The sequence below is a fragment of the Chiloscyllium punctatum genome, chromosome 27 (assembly GCF_047496795.1).
Source record: "Chiloscyllium punctatum isolate Juve2018m chromosome 27, sChiPun1.3, whole genome shotgun sequence".
NCBI classification, from domain to species: Eukaryota; Metazoa; Chordata; class Chondrichthyes; order Orectolobiformes; family Hemiscylliidae; genus Chiloscyllium; species Chiloscyllium punctatum.
The window spans coordinates 16,503,162-16,523,584 of record NC_092765.1 but is presented as its reverse complement, the minus strand read 5'-3'; the positions used below and the strand labels follow the sequence as shown (position 1 = coordinate 16,523,584).

Sequence of the window (20,423 nt, the reverse complement as noted above, 5' to 3'; positions counted from 1 at the left end):
GGCATATATAGGAATGCAGCATATGAATGTGGTGATGGGATGTCTGCTGTACAAGATGAGCTAAGGTGGAGTAAATGATTTTCCTTTGGGTTTCTCAGGACTGGTGCTGCAGGACAAGGCTATGAACAGTGAAAAATCACTGATTAAAAAAGGTAAGCCTGATGTGTTTGATTCCATAGTTTTGAGTTGTCTAACCAGACTGGAGGAGAAAATAGCAAAGTAAAACATCTTTATTGGGTACCTATTTATATAAAAAACACAATTCAACATACTGGAGACAACTCATTTTTCAAAAATTTCTACTCCAAGCAATACAAAGGAGTCAATTAGCAAGATGGACTGAAGGAAGTCAGTAGCTGTCAGTGGGTGAATCCATGGCTGAACTGTGACAAGTGTGGAAATGTCCTGTATATACGTCCACACAGGAAACCAGAAAGCATTTGGAGAGACATTAACTCCATTAGAGTCTCTATCAAGTGAAGCCAATCACCACAGGCACCGAATTGAAGAATTCACGTTGTGTTAAAGTCTGTGCGCGCATGGGAGAGCTGCATCAGCTCCTCCTCTACATTCTCCTCAGTTGATTTCACATACTTCTCCTGAGCATCCATGGACCTGCTCATCGCTAAGGAAATATACAGATTATTATTATTATTATTATTATTATTATTATCCCAATGGGTAACAAAATGCAAAAAGGACTGCAGAGAGGACATGCAAAGCAAGTGTAAGCAAATAATGAGATAGGGAAGGTAGAAGAGGGAGACACAGAGTGGAGATGGCATGAAAGGGAGAGAGGCAGAGTATGGAGGAGGAGAGAAGTGAAAATGTGGGTGGTGGTGATGGGGGAAAGAAAAGAGATAGAGTTAATGAACAGCAGCTTGTCACAGTTTGTAGTATATTAAGCCAGTAATTATAGATCCAATGTTGCTAATAAGAGCACATAAAGGATACATGGTGAACTGGAAATCTGCTCCCACAGCTGCAGACATCATGGCTTCCAAAGTTCTCTGCTCTGACTCCCCAAAGCAGTATCCGTTGGCCTTATCGACAGCCCTCATCACATGCTTCATGGTCTCTTTATCCTGTACAAAAAAGATCATTTTCATCTTCCAAAGTGAATTAAACATCTTCAGTGTGAACTGGCATAATCTACAGACAATCTAAACTCCAGTCCTCAAATTCACACCGAGATATGCCCTAAACTGATATAAGCTTTGCATGGATCTGAAAACACATTCACCCCCAACATTCAAATATCCTCTTACTATCCCCAAAGCAATGTTTCTCAAACTTGAACAACCCTTACACTATGTTTATTAAGAATGTTCATACATCCGTACAATCAAAGCACTAACCCCAATCTTTGTGCATCCCAATACACATTTCACAACGTTGTTACACCGTAAATCCAACACTCAAGCTGCACCCTATCGTTTCATTGATGTAATACTGTGTCCTGACAGGTTTGTAATATTCTGAAACACCTATAAGTTTATTGATATTATTGGAAAACCAGTTACTAAGAAGCAATGCACCTGCACATTAAGTGGTATAAAGGAAACCAGACTGTAATCTTCAATCACTTCCACCAGCTTCTTATTTAATCGTCGAAAGCTTTTGAAGAAAGGGTCTTTGGCTAAATGATCCAACAGGTATGACAGATCCAACACCTCAGTATAATAATCTAGATTGAATGCTGAAAAAGAGAAAATAGACCTTAATCCAAGCAAATGCTCTCACTTGCTGATAGCCCAGAGCTCATGTGATATCCTCTCCATACAAGGCAATAGCTGTATTTTCAATATCACATGAATATAAAGTGAATTATCAGAAAGCAAAGTATTTTCAGCTGCAAATTATCAATATTGGAAATTAGAATGAACTTTAGCAAATCTAGATGCTAACATTAGCACCAGTTTATGGTTTACCCCTCCTTATAGCACCAGGGCTCCCAGCTCTTCCAGACAGGGCCATATATTCCGTCATAGGCTTAGGACCCCCAAGTCCTTCATTGATCTTGGTGTTCAGGAATCACCCAGCTTCCCTCCAAACAGTTCCATGAATCCTTCCACTTTATTACAAATATCCCTTACCTAATTTTCCAAACTGTTCAATGAGATCCATTTTGGAGAGGATGTTGACATGAGGTAACTCCACTTGCAGCATGGTGGACAGGGATGTGCATAGGATGGAAATAAACTTTGCAGGATCAGTGCAGTAGTGAGAATCTACCAAATGGACAGCTGTTAGCTGCACAAAGACACACAAACAGATTAACATAGTTTGAGAGCTTACTCTATTACTTCAGTACATTCCCTATTGTCTCCTTTCCCTTTCTGTTGCAATAGATGTCCCTGCTTTCTTCACTTGAGCAACTACCCATAGTGTGGGTGTACCCAATGAGTGACAATGGATTCAGTCTCAGAGTTGGGCCCTGCCCTCAGTAACCCTCACCATACTTCTCCTTCTCAAACCAAAATCCCAGGAGACTGACTGTAACATCTCTATCATAAACCTCACAGAATCACTAACTGAGTACAGATGAGAAGTCAAAACCTCTGATCTAAATGACTCAGTGCCATACCAGTCTAGGTATCTTAAGCAGCTTCTTTGACCAGGAAAGAAGGGCAATCTTCAAGTAAAACTTTTAGAATCACACCTGAAACACTGGGTATTCTCACTGTCAATGCTGACTGACTTGCTGCATGTTTCCAAAATTCTTTGCCCTAGAGTATGAATTTACCCTGAAATTCCACTTGGTTAACTGTGCAAGGATGTTCCTCACAGAGCAGTTGTGTGTGTACAGCTCCACCTGACCAGGACAGTCAAAAAGGAAATAACAGTCCTTGAATTGTTCCAGCTTGTCCAGTAGCCAATCCAGATTTTCCTCCAAGTATTCCATGCAGTAAATGAGTCCTCCATTAGGGCCAAGTCCAAGGCCATCCATAACATCATCAAGTTTCACCAGCTCACCAATGTCCACACAACACTGGTATGGAATGAGGTCATTAGCAGGGTCAAGGTTCACTACTGCCACCTTGCGACCTAGCTTTGAGAGAAACTCTTGCATCCCCAAGCAATAGGTAGTCTTCCCTGAGCCAGGTGGCCCAATAACTATCTGGCCAAAAATTACAGTGAGGGGCCTGGACGCTTCTGACATCTTAACTGGATCCCTGGGGTTCGTCATGGACACAGGCCTGTAAGACAGAGTCATAGATTCATGGAGATGTACAGCACGGAAACAGACCCTTCAGTCCAACTCATCCATGTTGACCAGATATCCAAACCCAATCTAGTCCCACCTGCCAGTACCCAGCCAATATCCCTCCACAAACCCTGCCAGCACCCAGCCCATATACCCATCCAGATCCCTTTTAAATGCTGCAATTCTATGAGCTTCCACCACTTCCTCTGGCGGCTCATTCCATACACATACCACCCTCTGCATGAAAATGTTGCCCCTTAGGTCTCTTTTTATATCTTTCCCCTCTCACCCTAAACCTATGCCTCTAGTTCTGGACTACTCCATCCCAGGGAAAAGACTTTGTCTATTTACCCTATCCATGCCCCTCATGATTTTTATAAACCTCTATAAGGTCACTCCTCAGCCTCAGATGCTCCAAGAAAAACAGCCCCAGCCTATTCAACCTCTCCATACAGCTCAAATCCTCCAACCCTGGCAACATCCTTGTAAATCTTTTCTGAACCCTTTCAAGTTTCAAACATCCTTCTGATAGGAAGACGACCAGAATTGCACACAATACTCCAAAAGTAGCCAAACCAATATCCTGTACAGCCGCAACATGACCTCCCAACTCCTGTACTCAATACTCTGACCAATAAAGGAAAGCATACCAAATGTCTTCTTCATTATCCTATCTACCTGCGACTCCACTTTCAAGGAGCTATGAACCTGCACTCCACTTTGTTCAGCAACACTCCCTAGGACCTTACCATTAAGTGCATAAGTCCTGCTAAGGTTTGTTTTCCCAAAACGCAGCACCTCGCTTTTATCTGAATTAAACTTCATCTGCCACTTCTCAACCCACTGGCCCAGCTGATCAAGATCCCATTGTAATCAGAGGTAACCCTCTTCGCTGTCCACTACACCTTCAGTTTTGGTGTCATCTGCAAACTTACTAACTATATCTCTTATGCTCACATCCAAATCATTTATATAAATCTCAAAATGTAGTGGACCCAGCACTGATCCTTGTGGCAATCCACTGGTCACAGGCCTCCAGTCTGAAAAGCAACCCTACACCACCTCCCTGTCTTCTATCTTTGAGCCAGTTCTGTATCCAAATGGCTAGTTCTCCCTGTATTCCGTGAGATCTAACCTTGCTAACCAGTTTTCAATGGGGAACCTTGTTGAACGCCTTCCTGAAGCCCATATTGATCACATCTACTGCTCTGCCCTCATCAATCCTCTTTGTTACTTCTTCAAAAACCTCAATCAAGTTTGTGAGACATGATTTCCCACGCACAAAGCCATGCTATCACTAATCAGTCCTTGCCTTTCCAAATACATGTACATCCTGTGCCTCAGAATTCCCTCCAATAACTTGCCCATCACTGACATCAGGGTCACCGGTCTATACTTCCTTGGCTTGCCCTTATCACCTTTCTTAAATAGTGGCACCGTATTAGCCAACCTCCAGTCTTCTAGCACCTCACCTGTGACTATCGATGATACAAATATCTAAGTAAGGGAGCTAGCAATCACTTCTCTAGCTTCCCACAGAGTTCTAGGGTACACCTGATCAGGTCCTGGGGCTTTATCCACTTTTCAATGAAAACCATCTGAAAACATTCTGCCAAAGCTATATTGTACATTCATTGTCGAGTGACATAATCAACACAGAACACAACCTTGACAATCTGAGAATTTGAATGGAGTGGCTAGGAAAAGAAGCGAGATAACTGTCTTTATGAAACAAAATAAGGGATGCTTCAAACTTAACACTAGAAGGATAGAAGTAAAAGGTGCCCTGAGGAAAAGCATGGAGAACAGCACATGCTGGAAAAGCAAGCAAGCAAGCCTTGAAGAAGTCATTTACTCAAAATATTAACCCTGTTTCTCTCTCTACAGACACTGCCAGATCTAAGTTTCTCCAGCATTTTCTTTTTTTAATTCCTGCAGTATTTTGATTTTATAGACCTGCAGGCTGTTCTGGAAATAGTGGACAAAAGACATCCGTACAGTCAGAATAATAGTTAACCTCTTCAGTTACTGGACAGTTGACCACCTCAAATAGGGTAAGCACAGCCTGAGAGGGGGTTGGAAACAGGTTCAATGGTGACTTTAAAAATGGACTTGGACAGACATTTGAGGCTGTATGAAGAGAGAGCAAGGACTCGACAGGATAACACTCTAAAGCAGAACTCCCCAATTTGGGCAGCAATTGCTCAGAGGAGCTCTATGATCACCTCCCCCACTCTCAAATCCCCTCTTACAGCCCTGCCTACTCCCCACTCTCAGGAGCTCGCTGAGGAAATCACAACAATTATAGAGCCTCAAAATGGGGTCAGAACGCGGGTTAAAAAAGGTTCTGAAAACATTGCGTTAAATTCCCGTGAGGCCGCTTTCCACGACCAGACCGAAAGGATTTGCACAAGGCGCGGGGGGCGGGAGACAGCAGCAGGCCTGGGAGAGGCCCAGGAAGGGAGGAGGGGTCTCTCACACCGAAGCCCAGCCCTGTCAGCGCCCTATCTCGGCCCGCCGTTCCCAGGGAAGCTCTCCTACCGCAGTAAGGCTGAAGAACGCCCGCTACATGGCGAGGAGGAGGAGGAGGACAGTCAGGGTCGGTAGGCCCGAGCTCACAGACTGCACCGCTACTCCGGAGCATGCGCTGTGCAAGGCCATGCCCTTCCAGTCTACAGGCAGAGACATGACCTGAGTTCAATGTCTTATGGTGGGAGGGGAAAAACATGGCACCATGCTCCTCAAAGCTTTGCAGCTCTTGAGATTTTAATATCTTCCTTTACTTGGTAATCAGCTGTGGGTATCACGAGCTTTTATTGCCCATCAGTAATTGCAGAGAAGGTGATGGTGAGCCACCTTCCTGCTCTGCTGTTAGGAAATGAATTAAAGGATTTTGACCTAACAAGAGGGGTGAAAGTGTTTTTAAAATAAGGTTGGTGGGGTATATCTAAGTAATAATGAACCTATGCACTTGCTGTCCTTGACCTAGGCAAAGTTAAAAATCACAACACCAGGTTATAGTCCAATAGGTTTAATTGGAAGCACTAGCTTTTGGAGTGCTGTTCCTTCATCAGGTGGTTGTGATGAAGGAGCAGTGCTCGAAAAGTGAGTGCTTCCAATTAAACCTGTTGGACTATAACCTGGTGTTGTGTGATTTTTAACTTTGTACACCCCAGTCCAACACCGGCATCTCCAAACCTTGTCCTTGGCAGTGAGGGATTTGGTAACTGGAAGACAAGATGCACTCCAATAATCAGATTGCACTGTTGTTGGATGGGATTCTTTGTTCTTGATGGTATCAAGCTTCAGGTGTCATTGGAACTGCACTAATCCAGCCATGAGTGTAGTGTTTCTGCACATTCCTGTCTTGAGCTTTGCAAATGGAACATCTTTGGGTAGCTCGGAGACTTACACGTAGCAGAATCCAAGGACCTTCCCTACTTTGTAAGTTAATTGAGAGATTGATTGCTATTTTAGGCAACAACTTCCTTATCATATTTGGATCATCTCTATTTAGGTTTTTATGATGACTCCATTATCACAAACAACTAGCACTAACCACATTCAGAAATACTGGCAGAGATGTTACGCTGATGCTAACACAGCAAAATCAGAAGAGTGTTAGAACATAAACTATATGAACCATTGTCTAGCAAATCACATATTCTGTTCTGTCCTTTCTGTGATTCCGGTGAACTGCAATGGAGTAGAATTACATTTCCCCCATTTTTGAATGAATGTTCATCATGGGCATTGGAAATACCTTATTAACTAAAGAGGAAGTTAGATTTTTTTCCCCCAGGTTACCACTGCTTACTCAGCTACTCAAAACTGATTCTATCAACAGATCATCCCAATAACATGAGCAGAATATTCAACTTCATAGACTAATCATTGCAAATGAAATCATATCAAATTATCAAAATATAATTTCCTTCACATCACAAAATAGAATTGGAGGTTGATTAGCTTTACTTCTATTGAAAATATTTAGTATTTTCCAAGAATTCTGTTGGTCTGTATATTGCACAAGAGTGAATGCAGTTTTCAGTTAATTTGTGTTTTAGGTTCATTTTGCAGTAACTGGGGATTACACCTATGTCATATAATCTTCATGCTGAATTGAGAGAAGTGACATTAATCAGTAGAGTAATAGAGTTTGCAAAAATTCACCAAGTTACAAATTGGAATGAATACATAACACTTGACAGGAGTGACAGAATAAATTTATTTTAAAAATATTATAAGAATATTTTATTCAACATATTTTTCCTAAAATTGAATTATCAAAATTTTCAATTGTAACAGAAAACAGTATAAATACTCAGCATGTGAGGTAGCATTGTAAGAAAACAGTTGATGATGACTCGTCATCAGAATGGTTTGCTGAGCTTTTTCCAGCATGTGTTTCTATTTCAGATTTCCAGAATCTGTAATGTTTTAATTTCGAGTACATAGGAACTTCTGTATAAAATTCCTAACTACAATATTTTTCATGACACTGACAGGACTCAACATGGGGTTCTAAAGTTTCTTCTGCTGGGCTATTTCCTGATCTACCACCTTAATTACATACTCAAAAATTCAACGATGTTAATTATGCATGACATACCCTCCCGAGAGAACAGCATAGGTTTGTGATTAGTTTGTTTCTTCATTTGTACGGTCACTTTCTAAAGATTTTAGTAACTTGCTCATGACAGATAGTAAGCTAAAAATAGTAATAACTTCTTAGTTTATTTGTATTTTTTCTTATTCATTTGCAGAATCGCCTGAATCATGTTAGCTTTGAGCTTAACATATTCTTTGATTGGAATACTATTCCTCAGCAACCCAACATGACCACATGATGCTAGGTCACAATTTTTCACTTTTTAAGTGAGGATGAAAATTTAGAGAAAGCCTCAAATTTTCAGTTTGCAGATGATACCAATTTAGGTGACAATAAATAGGGAATATTGCAAAGGAACATCAAAATCCATCTGTCCTATTAATGTAGGAAGCATGAAATCACCTGCTTTGAACCTAGGAGCAAGGAAAGAAAGATTAGATTTTTATTAAAATGTCAAGAAGCTAGGAACTAAATGAATAGAGAGATTAAGGGTTCCATGTACCAAAATCACCAAATATAAATGCAGAAACGTTCAGAAATTCAGTACAAAGTGGTTAGATTTGTCTTTGTTAAATTTCAAACTGGGGAGTGATAAATCGGTAGATGCAACTCAAATTACAGGATGGTTAATTGCAATACTTAACTGGGCAGAACAATGAGGAAACATTTTTAATCAGCAAGCTGTGATGTGAAATTTAGTGCTTGAAAGTGAGGTGGAACGGATTAATTAGTAACTTTCAAAAGTGAATTGGTAAAATACTTGAAGGGGAAAAAAGAAAGGGGATTGGGGGAAAGCAATACAAAATTGTTGGCACATACTTCATAGCTCAAGTGATCATCTTCTGTGATGTGTCATTCAATAATTCTAGAGAGAATTGGAACTTAATGCAGGCAAACATGACAAAATGCAGATTTAGGAAGGAAACAAAAGTCATACAGCATCCATGAATGTTGATACATTAGCTCAGAATAAAGCTGAATAGCTTTGTAAAGTCAACATGTCAAACTAGAGCAGAGTAACAATAAACAATGTCTGTGGGATGTTGAACTACCCAGGACTCTGGATAGACGTTCTTCTGCTACTGAGTACAGATGTGTTTGTAAAGACACAAGACATTTTGGACACCATGTTGGGAAGGCTGAACTTCAGTGTCATAGTGTGTTATGAGGAACAACTGGTGAGACTTGGGCTAATCAATCAGTCTGGAAATGGGACTTGTGCAGGGTGACTATGTACATGTGCAAAGGTTGTTAAAAGCATTGAAAATGTTAACCTAAAATATTTTCAGTATGGAAATTGAATGGTGGTACAGGTTCAATCAGATGTCAGGAAATTCTTCTTCTTCAGCTAAAGAATGATTACCACTTGGAATCAATCCAGATGGAGGCAAAACTCCAGAAACATTGGGAACTTTAGGATAAATTTAGATGAGCTGAAAGTCTTGTCCCATCCATAACTATCTTCTGACCCACAGATGCAGTGGAAAACATGTAGAAAGCAGACTTTATTCTGAATGGAATAAGGGTGGAGTTTATGTCCATGATCAAAACTCCTTGTCCCTGACACCTGGATGCAGTCGGAGAGGTCCCAAGGTCTCCAGGATACAGCAGAGCCTGTCGGGATATGCGAGTATATGGTTTCAATTTCTTTTAGTTCTGATTTTTCTTCAGTTCTTGGACATAGAGGTCACAAGGTCATATATTTGGTTGGTTGCTTTACTCGAAACACTATTCAGGTAGTGTCTCCCACCCATCCTCCTCCTCCTCTAACCAAAAGAAAACCAAGCTGTGTGTCGGTTAGTAAGGTGACAAGTGTTTTCTTTTGTGTTTCAATTTTTTTTCTGGCAGTCTATTTGGGAATTTAGAATAGCGGGAATGTAGGTGAGGGCAGTTGAATGTTCCTCCTGCAGTATTTGGGAGGTAAGGATCCCCTCTGGTGTCCCTACTGACTTCATTTGTGGCAAGTGCACCCAACCCCAGTTCCTCGAGAACCATGTTAGGGAACTGGAGCTGGAGCTGGATGAACTTCGGATCATTCGGGAGGTGGAGAGAGTTATAGTTAGGTAGTTATTCCATAGCCATGTAAAGAGGGTAGATGGGTTACCCTCAGGGGTAGGAAAGGGAACCGGCAGGCAGTGCAGGGATCTCCTGTGGTGGTTCCCCTCAACAACAAGTATACCGTTTTGGATACTGTGGAGGGGTACAACTTACTAGGGGTAAGCAATGGAGCATAGATCTTTGGCACAGAGTCTGTCTCCGTTGCTCAGAGGGGAAGGGGGAAGAGGAGCAGAGCTTTAGTCATTGGGAACTGCATTGTTAGGAGGACAGATAGGAGGTTTTGTGGGAATGAGAGAGACTCCCGATTGGTGTATTGCCTCCCAGGTGCCAGGGTTCATGATGACTCTGATCGTGTTTTTGGGATCCTTGAGGGGGAGGGGGAGCAGCCCCAAGTTGTGGTCCACATAGACACCAATGACATAGGGAGGAAGAAAGGTGGGGATCTAAGGCAGAAATTCAGGGAACTAGGGTGGAAGCTTAGAGCCAGAACAAATAGAGTTGTTATCTCTGATTTGTTGCCCGTGCCACATGCTAGTGAAGCAAGGAACAGGGAGAGAGCAGAATTGAACACGTGGCTGGTACAGGAGGGTGGGTTTTGGATTCTTAGATAATTGGAGCTGTTTCTGGGAAAGGTGGAACTTCTACAAACAGGATGGTCTTCACCTGAACTAGAGGGGTACCAATATCGGGGCTTTGCTAATGCTCTTCGCGGGAGGGTTTAAACTAATGCAGCAGGGGAATGGGAACCTGAAATGTTATTCCAGTGTACAGGAGATTGAGGGTAGAGAGATCAGGGAGAGTTTTACAAGGTTCCGAGAAGACACCAACAATCAGGATGTTGGTTTGAAATTGTGTACTTCAATGCCAGGCACATCTGGAATAAGGTGGGTGAACTTGCAGCAGGGGTTGGTACCTGGGATGTTGATGTTGTGGCCACTTTGGAGATATGGCTTGAGAAGGGACAGAAATGGTTGTTGTAGATTCCGGGATTTAAATGTTTCAGCGAGAACACAGAAGATGGTAAAAGAGGAGGAGGTGTGGCTTATTAATCAGCAGCTGAGATCATGTTTGAGGACTCATCCACTGAGGTAGTTTGGGCAGAGAGTAGAAACAGGAAAGGAGGTCACTCTGTTGGGAATTTTCTACAGGCCTCCAAATTATTCCAGGGATGTAGAGGAAAGGATAGCAAAGATGATTCTCGATAGGAGTGAGTGTAACAGGGTAGTTGTTATGGGGGACTTTAACTTCCCCAGTATTGACTGGGAACATTATAGCTCAAGTAGTATAGATAGATCAGATTTTGTTCAACATGTGCGGGAGAGTTTTCTGACACAGTATTTAGACAGACCAACAAGGGGCGACACCATATTGGATTTACTACTGGTGAATGATAGGTGGTATTAGATTTGGAGGTAGGTGAGCACTTTGGCGATAGTGAGACCATAATTTGGTTATGTTTACAATAGCAATGGGCAGGGGTAGATATATACTGCAGGGAAAGAGGTATAACGGGGTTGGGGGGGGGGGGGGCGTGCGGTGGTGTGTGTGTGTGTGTGTGGAAGAGAGAGGTGATACAATTTGGCAAAATTTAGGATGCATAGGATGGGGAAGGAAACAGCAGGGGATGGACACTCTTGAAACGTGAAGCTTATTCATGGAAGAGCTACTGCAGGTCCTTGATAACTATATACATATCAGGCAGGGAGGTAGTTGTGGCTTATGAGAAGATGAGGTGTGAAAAGTCAGTTAGAGGGCTTGAGAGTTATAAGTTAGCCAGAAAAGATCTAAAGAGAGGGCTAAGGAGAGCCAGGAGGTAACATGAAAAGTTGTTGGCAGATAGGATCAAAGAAAACCCTAAGGCTTCTATAGATATATCAGGAATAAAAGAATGACTAGAGCCAAAGATAGTAGTGGAAAGTTGTGTGTAGAGTCTGAGGACATAGGGGAAGTGCTTAGTGAATACTTTTTGTCAGTATTCACATTGGAAAAGGGCAATGTTAGTGACAATACAGAGATACAGGCGACAAGATTAGATGGGGTTGAGGTTGGCAAAGAAGAGGTTTTAGCAATTTTGGAAGATCTGAAAATAGATGAGACCCCGGGTCCGGATGGATTTTATCCTTTTTTTCCTCTGGGAAGCCAGGGAGCAGATTGCAGAGCCTGTGGCTTTGATCTTTGTCATCATCGTCGACAGGAGTAGTGCCAGAAGACTGTAGGATAGCAAATATTGTTCCTTTGTTTAAGAAGGGGAGTCGGGACAACCCTGGTAATTATAGGCCAGTGAGCCTTACTTCAGTTGTGGGTAAGGTATTGGAAAAGGTTATAAGAGATAGGATTTATAATCATCTGAAAAGGAATAATTTGATTAGGGATAGTCAACACGATTTTGTGAAGGGTAGGTCATGCCTCACTAATTTTACTGAGTTCTATGAGGTGACAAAACAGGTGGATGAGGGTTGATGTGGTGTATATGGACTTCAGTAAGGCATTTAATAAGGTTCCACATGGTAGGCTATTGTACAAAATAAGGAGTTTTGGGATTGAAGGTGATTTAGCGGTTTGAATCAGAAATTGGCTAGCTGAAAGAAGACAGGGTGTTGGCTGATGGGAAATGTTCATCCTGGAGCTCAGTTATCAGTGGTGTGCTGCAAAGATCTGTTTTGGGGCCATTGCTGTTTGTCATTTTTATATATGATCTGGAGGTGGGTGTAGAAGGATGGGTTAGTAAATTTGCAGATGACACTAAGGCAGGCAGAGTTGTGGATAGTGCAGAAGGATGTTGTGGGTTACAGACGGACATAGATAAGATGCACAGCTGGGTTAAGAAGTGGCAAGTGGAGTTTAATGCGGAAAAGTGTGAGGTAGTTCACTTCAAAAGAAGTAACAGGTATGCAAAGTACTGGGCTAATGGTAAAATTCTTGGCAGTGAAGATGAACAGAGAGACCTTGGTGTCCAGGTGCATAAATCCCTGAAAGTTGCCACTCAGGTTGATAGAGTTGTTAAGAAGGCATATGGTGTGTTGGTGTTTATTGGTAGGGGTATTGAGTTTCGGAGCCACAAGGTCATACTTCAGTTGTACAAGGCACCTGGGGTATTGCGTGCAGTTCTGGTCACCCCATTATAGGAAAGATGTGGAAGCTTTGGAAAGGGTCAGAGGAGATTTACTAGGATGTTGCCTGGTACAGAAGGAAGGTCTTAAGGGGAAAGGCTGAGGGAACTGAGGCTGTTTTTGTTGGGGAGAAGATTAAGGGGTGACTTAATCAAGACGTATAAGATAATCAGAGAGTTAGATAGGCTGGATAGTGAGAGCTTTTTTCCTCAGATTGTGAAGGCTAACATGAGGGGACCTACCTTTTAATTGAGGGGTGATAGATCAGAGGTAGTTTCTTTACTCAGAAGTAGGAGCATAGAACGGCCTGCCTACAACAGTAGTAGACTGGCCGACATTAGGATATTTAAATGGGCATTGGACATACATATGAATAATAATGGAACAGTGTAGGTTAGAGGGGCAGATTAATTTCACAGGTCAGCACAACATCAAGGGCCAAAGGGCCTGTACAGCACTGTAACTTTCTACGTTCTATGATACCTGTGAATTATAATTTTCAACCTTCTGTTCAAATCTCATCATGCCTTCCACCTTAGCCTTTTGTGCATCCCCTCTCCAAGCTTTTCAGCTTGCCCAAGTTCTCCTTTAACATGAAGACAATAATTTTCTGATAATGATTCTGGGAAGCATGGTTGAGATATCTTTCCACTACAGCAAAGTCATATAAATACCAAGAGTTGTTACTGTTCTTCCTCTGATCATTTTGCTCGAACTTCATCTAGTTCCTCAGTTGCTTAGAGACCATGTTTGCTGTATGATTGTTCCAGGTTGTATGCTGATGAATGGTCAATGTTAGATGGGGTTGGGGAACCTAGACCATGGTTTGCACCTGTGAATATTACATCTTGTTGCATTGTCAGTGCCAAGGCACAGCAGGTTCCAAGACTAATACTGTATTTCACAGAAGTACCAGACTCCACTAAGGATACACCAACAACTGGAGAATGTTATTATTGGCGTAAAAGAGTGTAGGTGCTTAGCTCTGACCCTTTGACAAACTGCACATCCATTCTGTACTTCATGCTGATCACCGGCTGTCTACGGAGCAGAGTGTCACCCTGGTCTATTTCCTCAGGCTGATCGTACACAGTTGAAATCAAGTGCTTGGTTTGTTGACGTGCTTTGCGTGCTGGCTGGTAGTTCTGGATTCTTTCTCCGTGATATCTGCAGAGTGTCACATATTAACAAAATAACGTCAGCAAGGATAATTCAAATAAATCACAACCAACTTGAAGCTCTTCTCTTCCAATTGATGGTAGTAGGATTCAGAGTTATGCAGCATCTAGACAATAAACCAAAACTCTATCATGACATATTAGTATCAGTTTGGCTCAAGAGGTAGCCTCGGAATCAGAAGGATGTGATTTTTAAGTCTTACCCAGAGAATTGAGCACAAAATTCAGTTTCAAGTAATAGCATGATGTAAATGCACATTGTTTCTTTCAGTGACCTCCTGATGACCCCAATCCCCCTACCAACACACGAAAAATGTGGTATTTGACACTATTAGGAATATGAGTTCCAAAGTACAGACTTGTGAACTAGAAAATAGTTTTTCATCACAGTTCTCCAGTTTGACTGCAGTTTCAGGAATATACAGTTCCCAGTTTTAACATTCCATGCAGAATCATTGAAAAATTCTCAATACAGAGCTCTCAATAGTTCAACACAACTTCTCCTGTAAACAGAGCATCATGAGCGACAGCCTGTTACCAGTTGAGACTTCTGTGTAGTAAAAACATTTACATGTGGAAGACTCTTTGTAACCCAGTTACTAAGGAGCCATATGTATCACTTACCCAAATCCTCGTTTACACTTGGGGTTCTGACCATCATTGTCCAGAGCATCAGCCACACCAGAATTACTGGAGCCAAGACCTTGCCCATCTCTCCACCCCTGCTTTTCCATCACCTTCCTGCCAATTCCCTAGGTAAGAATCAGAAAATGCAGTAATCAACATTAGAATAGCATCACGGTCAGCACAGATATGGTGAAATGTTCCTGTGCTGTACTGTTCTATGTTTTGTTATCCAAAAAGAAACTGGCTGAACAGTGAGCAATAGCTCATCAGACCAAGTTACAATATTCCATTCCCAATGCAGCACAAGAAACAATTCTAACTAGTCACATGCCTGTGGAGACTTATTGATCTGCAAAATTAACTATTGCTGTGTCATTGACCCTAACCACATTTCATTGCAACCTTAATTCACAAAGTTAAAAAAAAAATCACACACCAGGTCATAATCCAATTTATTTGAAAGTACAAGCTTTTGGAGCACTGCTCCTTCATCAGGTAACTGGTGGAGCAGAATTTATGGTAAAAGATCAAAGTGTCATCAAACTAATGCGATGTATTGAACAAACAGAGACTGATGTTAAGTCTTTAATAACTTAGAATGGGGATGCAGGTTTCGATTCATTAATTTGTACTTCTGGGATTTGCATATTAATTCAGGGCAATTATATATTGGACGTGGTGCTGTGTGATTTCTACCTTTGTCCATCTCAGTCTAACAACGGCACCTCCATGTCATTAATCGCAAAGATCTTGTTTAGCAGCTCAAGGCAATGATGTATAAACTTCAATATATGACAGGCAAACCCATTATTGAATCAAAAGTACCACAGAATTATTGGAGGTACACTGTTGGAGGTATTGTCAATAAAGTCTCTCAATGTTTGTTCAGGGGACACAAAATCTTAGGTAATTTTTCCACAGAGAAGCTAGGAGTTATTGGTGTCCTAGCCAACATTTTTCTTTCAAACAATGTCAATACAACATGCAAAATGGGCTGATCATTTAATTTGCCGCCATGGACCATATGTGCAATTGGCTTGGTTACTACAAAAGTAGTTTATTTGTTGAGAGAATTAAAAGATTGGAGGAGCTAAATAGTTCACTCCTATTTCTAGGAGGCACTGTGGTTAATCCCATAGATACAAAAGTATGTTATAAATGCAAAGTGTTTCCTGTATAATTGCAGTAGCAATGACACAGTAAATCTCTACATAACAAAAAGAGAAAAATGCTGAAAATACTCAGTTGGTCTGACAGCATCTGTGGGGAGAGGAACAGAGTTAACATCTAAGAACAGGACCCTTTCATCAGAACAATTCTAAAATGTTTTTATTTCAGATTTCAGGCATCGAAAGCATTTCTCTTTTGTGCAAGTCTACACAGTTTGTCAAGCATTTGAAATAGGTACAACAATAGTTGCTAATTCTCTGATTCACATGAAGAGCGGTAGGGACCAGATTATTATTTAAGTTTGCTGGAAGGCTCTGAATGAAGCTGACTGTTTAAACACATACATTTAGCAGAACCATCAATTTATTGTTATAAACTATTTGGAGGGGAAGCTAAACAAGAAAACACAGTTACCTTAGTATATCGTTCAAAACCTCCAATACGTGGGGACTGCACCGAGACAATCTCCACACCCTCTCTCTGCCGTTGTTCTAGCCTCATCTGCACATAATCCTGTGAATCTTTATCTCCGCCACCTGTGCAAAATTTGAGTAGTAACTTTTTCCATTCTCTGCATTACAGCAACAGTCATTAGACAGGTAAAACAAGCAACTTGCATTTATGATGGTCTACTATAATACTTCACCATTTTGTTGCATTTGCAAAGGATTATATAAGAAATCAAATTCCAAAGGCACATTATCAAAATTCATAAAGAACCCATTCATCCAAACTGACCTTTATCATAGTAGACACTCATATCGACGTCCCAGTCATCTGCAGTCTCCTCATCAAAATCTGAAAGAAAGCAGCAGAAATAAACCACTGACACCTACCCATCAACTAGTGGATCAACCATTCCATGTCTATTCCAACCCTAAAAATCCTCACATTACAACCTACCTCCTTTCTCCTCCTGCCAATATTGAGCATCAGTGTAAAACACCAGTCCCGACCCTCCCTTCTCCCACTTGAGTTCAATCTCTTCCTCATAGAGTCGTTCCTTCATCCTCTCCTGAGTCGTAACATCCTCGTAGAGTGCTTCGTGTCTTTCCCATTCCTCACATGTATCATTATCCTGAGAAAAACACAAAGCTCAGTGACCAGCCACAAACACTACTTGCATTTGTACAATTCACTAGAGCAAAACTGTTCAGAGAGCACAAACTAAGAACCAGTGCCTGGAGCTATCCTTGACTACCTGTCCATCCTGATTCAGGCTCAAGTTCCAATCCTTGCAGCACCCAGCTCACCATGATGCCTAAGGAGGACAAGAGTGGTGATGGGGCCATCTCAAATATCCATATCTATCCATGACCTTTCCTCACACCAAAGCAAAGCACCAAGAAAACGTTACTTACTTCATCAGAATGAGACTCCTCTGCCTCCTCCTCATCTCCTGTCTGGAAAGACTTCCTGTGTCCAGTTCCATGTTGCTTCTTTCCTGTTTGCTGCACAGGAGCACACACATCTCTCTGTGGGTTTTCTCCTGCAGCTGTATATATTGCCTCCATACACTTGAAGGAAGCAGAGTCCTGGTACTTAAAAGGAACATTACCATAACGTCTGTTTGAGGTGGTCTTGGGAAATTTCAGATCAAGCTTGGTGATAATGCGGGGTGGCAAACGGCACGCTTGGATCAATTCTAGGAAAACTCTCAGTGGCGTTCCCACGTTCCCATTGGGCATCAGCGTTGGGGGGTTTAACTCTGGCAATCTGGACAAGTCCTCAGGTGTGAAAGTCTCACTTAGAGCTCTTCGATTCCGAAGTTCCTTTCTGGTTTTGTATGAGAAGAGGTGAGAATCTGTTGAAGATAAGCAGTAATGAACATAGACCTCTTCCCATACAGAACAGCAAAGCCCAAACATTTGTACATACTAAAATCCCCAAAGACAAGGTCTGGGTGGGATACTCTTTGGAGGGTGGGTGCAGCCATGATGGGCTGAATGTCCTTTAGCTGCACTATAGGGATTCTATGATTCTACGAACCTGCCAAATGCCACTGTAATACATTTATACAGGTGATGCTTCAAACCTACAAATTGTTTTTCAGACTCATGATACTTTATAGTAGCTGTGATCTGTTCATATAGGCAGGTCTGGTGGTTTAAATTTTGCCATCCAAGCTACAAGATTTCATAACTTGTGATGAATAGTTTATTTTAAATAGCAAAGCATCCCATGGCATTTCAGGAAAGTTATCCAGTTTTGGAACAGTAGTGGGGAAACTGTTGGAAAAATTCCATATTCTGAAATTTTACAGAATGAATCTCTGCTTGGAGAGGCATGAATCAAGCAAAGATGGGCAGCTAGGCTTTGTTAGAGGGAGAGCATGTTGAACAAGTTTCATTCTTTTTTTATGGAGGTGACTACATATGTAGATGAGGGTAGTGCAGCTTTGTTGTCTGCGTGGATTTCAGTCAGGCTTTTGACAAGATTTCTCATGGCAACTAGCTAAGCAACTATGAGTCTGTGGTATAAAGGGAAAATTGAAAATTGGAATCAAAACAGGCTTAGCAGCAGAAAGCTGTTTACAGAATACATAAATGATGTAGACATGAATATAGGAAGTATGATCAGCAAGTTAACAAATAACACAAAAACTGGTGGTGTGATAAATAGGGAGGACGAAAGCCTTAGAGTAAAGGACAATATAGACAAGCTGGGCAGATGGGCCGAACAACAGCAAATGGAATTTAATTTAATTGAGAGAAGCTACATTTTGGGAGGGCTAGACCTGCTGAGTTTCTCCAGCAGGTCTGTGACTGTTTCAGATTACCAGCATCCACTGTATTTTGGTTTTTATAGAGTCATAGAAATGTACAGTACTGAAACAGATCCTTCGGTCCAACATCTCGGTGCCGACCAGGTATCCCAACCCAATCTAGTCCCACCTGCCAGCACCCGGCCCATATTCCTCCAAACCATTTGCCATCAGTTAGGCAACAAAAGAGCATGTGCTGTTAGCAATGTACAGTTTTAAGACAAAAGCAACAGGAAATTTAAAGGTACTTTGAGGAATTCACTTGCCAGAAAGGGTCGCAGGAATACTTACGACATTTAAGAAGTATTTCAGGCCCAAGGGCCTTTTTTTCGGTACTATAAAATCTCTATTACCCTACTTTCCCCCTCCCTCCTGTACCACTCATCCCCTTCCCCATCCACCCCCCAACTCTCACCTGCAATCTCCGTCGGTCGGACAATACGGATGAAGCAGCGGCTCTGCAGACTGTCTCCGGCCCTATCCAGCCATTGACAGCCGTCGTACATCAGCTGAAAGCTGGAGGCTCGATCAGCCGGCAGCCGAACCACACAGCAGCAGGTCGGGCTGCGGCCTGGCTCCGGTGCCCTGGCTACAGTCGAGGACGGCAACCTCTTCCTTTCGGGCCGGTGCCGGTAATGAAAACAGCTGAAGCCACCACTCTCAGTGAACTGTGAGAACTGATGGCGGAGATCAGCAGAGCGAAGACTGCGCGGAATATTCCCGACAACCGCGTAAACATCATCCTGGGCCGCCATCTTTCAGACTGGCAGAGGGCGGTTGCACCTGCGCATTGGACATCTAGACCGATACAGGCGATGAATGGTGCCCTCTTTGTTCAGGTATCATTACACTGCATGGACGGTGGCCACCTTGGACTTCCTCGTCGGTCCATAGTAATTTTTGTCAAGGTACTGCAGTGGTTTGATATTGCTTTCTGCAAACGGTTGACCAGGACTTTTTGCTGTGCTGTCTGCCTTTGATACTCAACTTGTTTGGCCATAATATACTAACTTTGGTCATCAAGTCCTGGAATGGTACATGAACCCAGAGTTTTTGGCTCTCAGACGAGATATTTAATCAAGGGCCTGGTTGCCTACACAGGTCAATATTAAAAGTCCCATATTACACTTTATTAAAAAAGAGAAGCGGAATTATCCCTAGTGGCCTGAACCAATATTTATCCCTCAGGTTACATCACTGAAACATTAGTTTTATTTCTTCTCTGCAGATGCTGCCTAACCTGCTGAGTATTTGGTTTTAGTTTTCCAGCATCCAAAGTATCTTGCTTGTGTTCTTAAAGTTGCCATGTCTCCTTCCTTAACTGTTATTAGTGACCTCACTGAGCAGTAATTCAGCTTCAGAGATCTAATGTTCATCATAAAGACTGGAGGAGTAGATATTGGTGACCAAGATTTTATATGGAGCTGCAGGGTGTGCTCTGGAGGCATGTTAGGAGAAAGGAGTAATACAAAACAGGGAAAGAAAGTCAACGAGTCCTCAGAATGGAAGTCCAGAGTCATCATTAATAAAATGAATGATTGAGCTTTAAGGCTTGTTTGGAGCAGTAATTCAAGGTGGTATTGGGGAGGTATAAGTACTGCATTAAATTTGTAGTTCAACTAGTTAAACTTCATAATATAACTACAGATAATAATTGAACAATATTTTTAAACTTGAAACGTAATTAATCACATTA

General features: G+C 41.9%; 2 protein-coding genes across 2 annotated transcripts; both read right to left on the bottom strand.

Annotated features, from left to right (window-relative positions):
* Window positions 1-212: 212 nt before the first annotated feature.
* On the bottom strand, window positions 213-5,867 carry gpn2 (GPN-loop GTPase 2). The gene is given in 7 exon segments (XM_072548184.1): window positions 213-615; window positions 955-1,085; window positions 1,539-1,699; window positions 2,097-2,253; window positions 2,747-3,200; window positions 5,750-5,798; window positions 5,801-5,867. Coding segments are annotated over 7 exon segments (1,107 nt in total). The 5' UTR covers window positions 5,853-5,867; the 3' UTR covers window positions 213-512.
* Window positions 5,868-7,418: 1,551 nt separating this feature from the next.
* Window positions 7,419-19,508, bottom strand: gpatch3 (G patch domain containing 3). The gene is made up of 7 exons (XM_072548183.1): window positions 19,143-19,508; window positions 17,325-17,767; window positions 16,867-17,041; window positions 16,702-16,761; window positions 16,378-16,499; window positions 14,791-14,918; window positions 7,419-14,155 (listed from the first exon to the last, which is right to left on the bottom strand). Exons 1-7 carry the CDS (start codon window positions 19,480-19,482, stop codon window positions 13,942-13,944), a joined length of 1,482 nt encoding a protein of 493 aa, XP_072404284.1. The 5' UTR covers window positions 19,483-19,508; the 3' UTR covers window positions 7,419-13,941.
* Window positions 19,509-20,423: the final 915 nt, after the last annotated feature.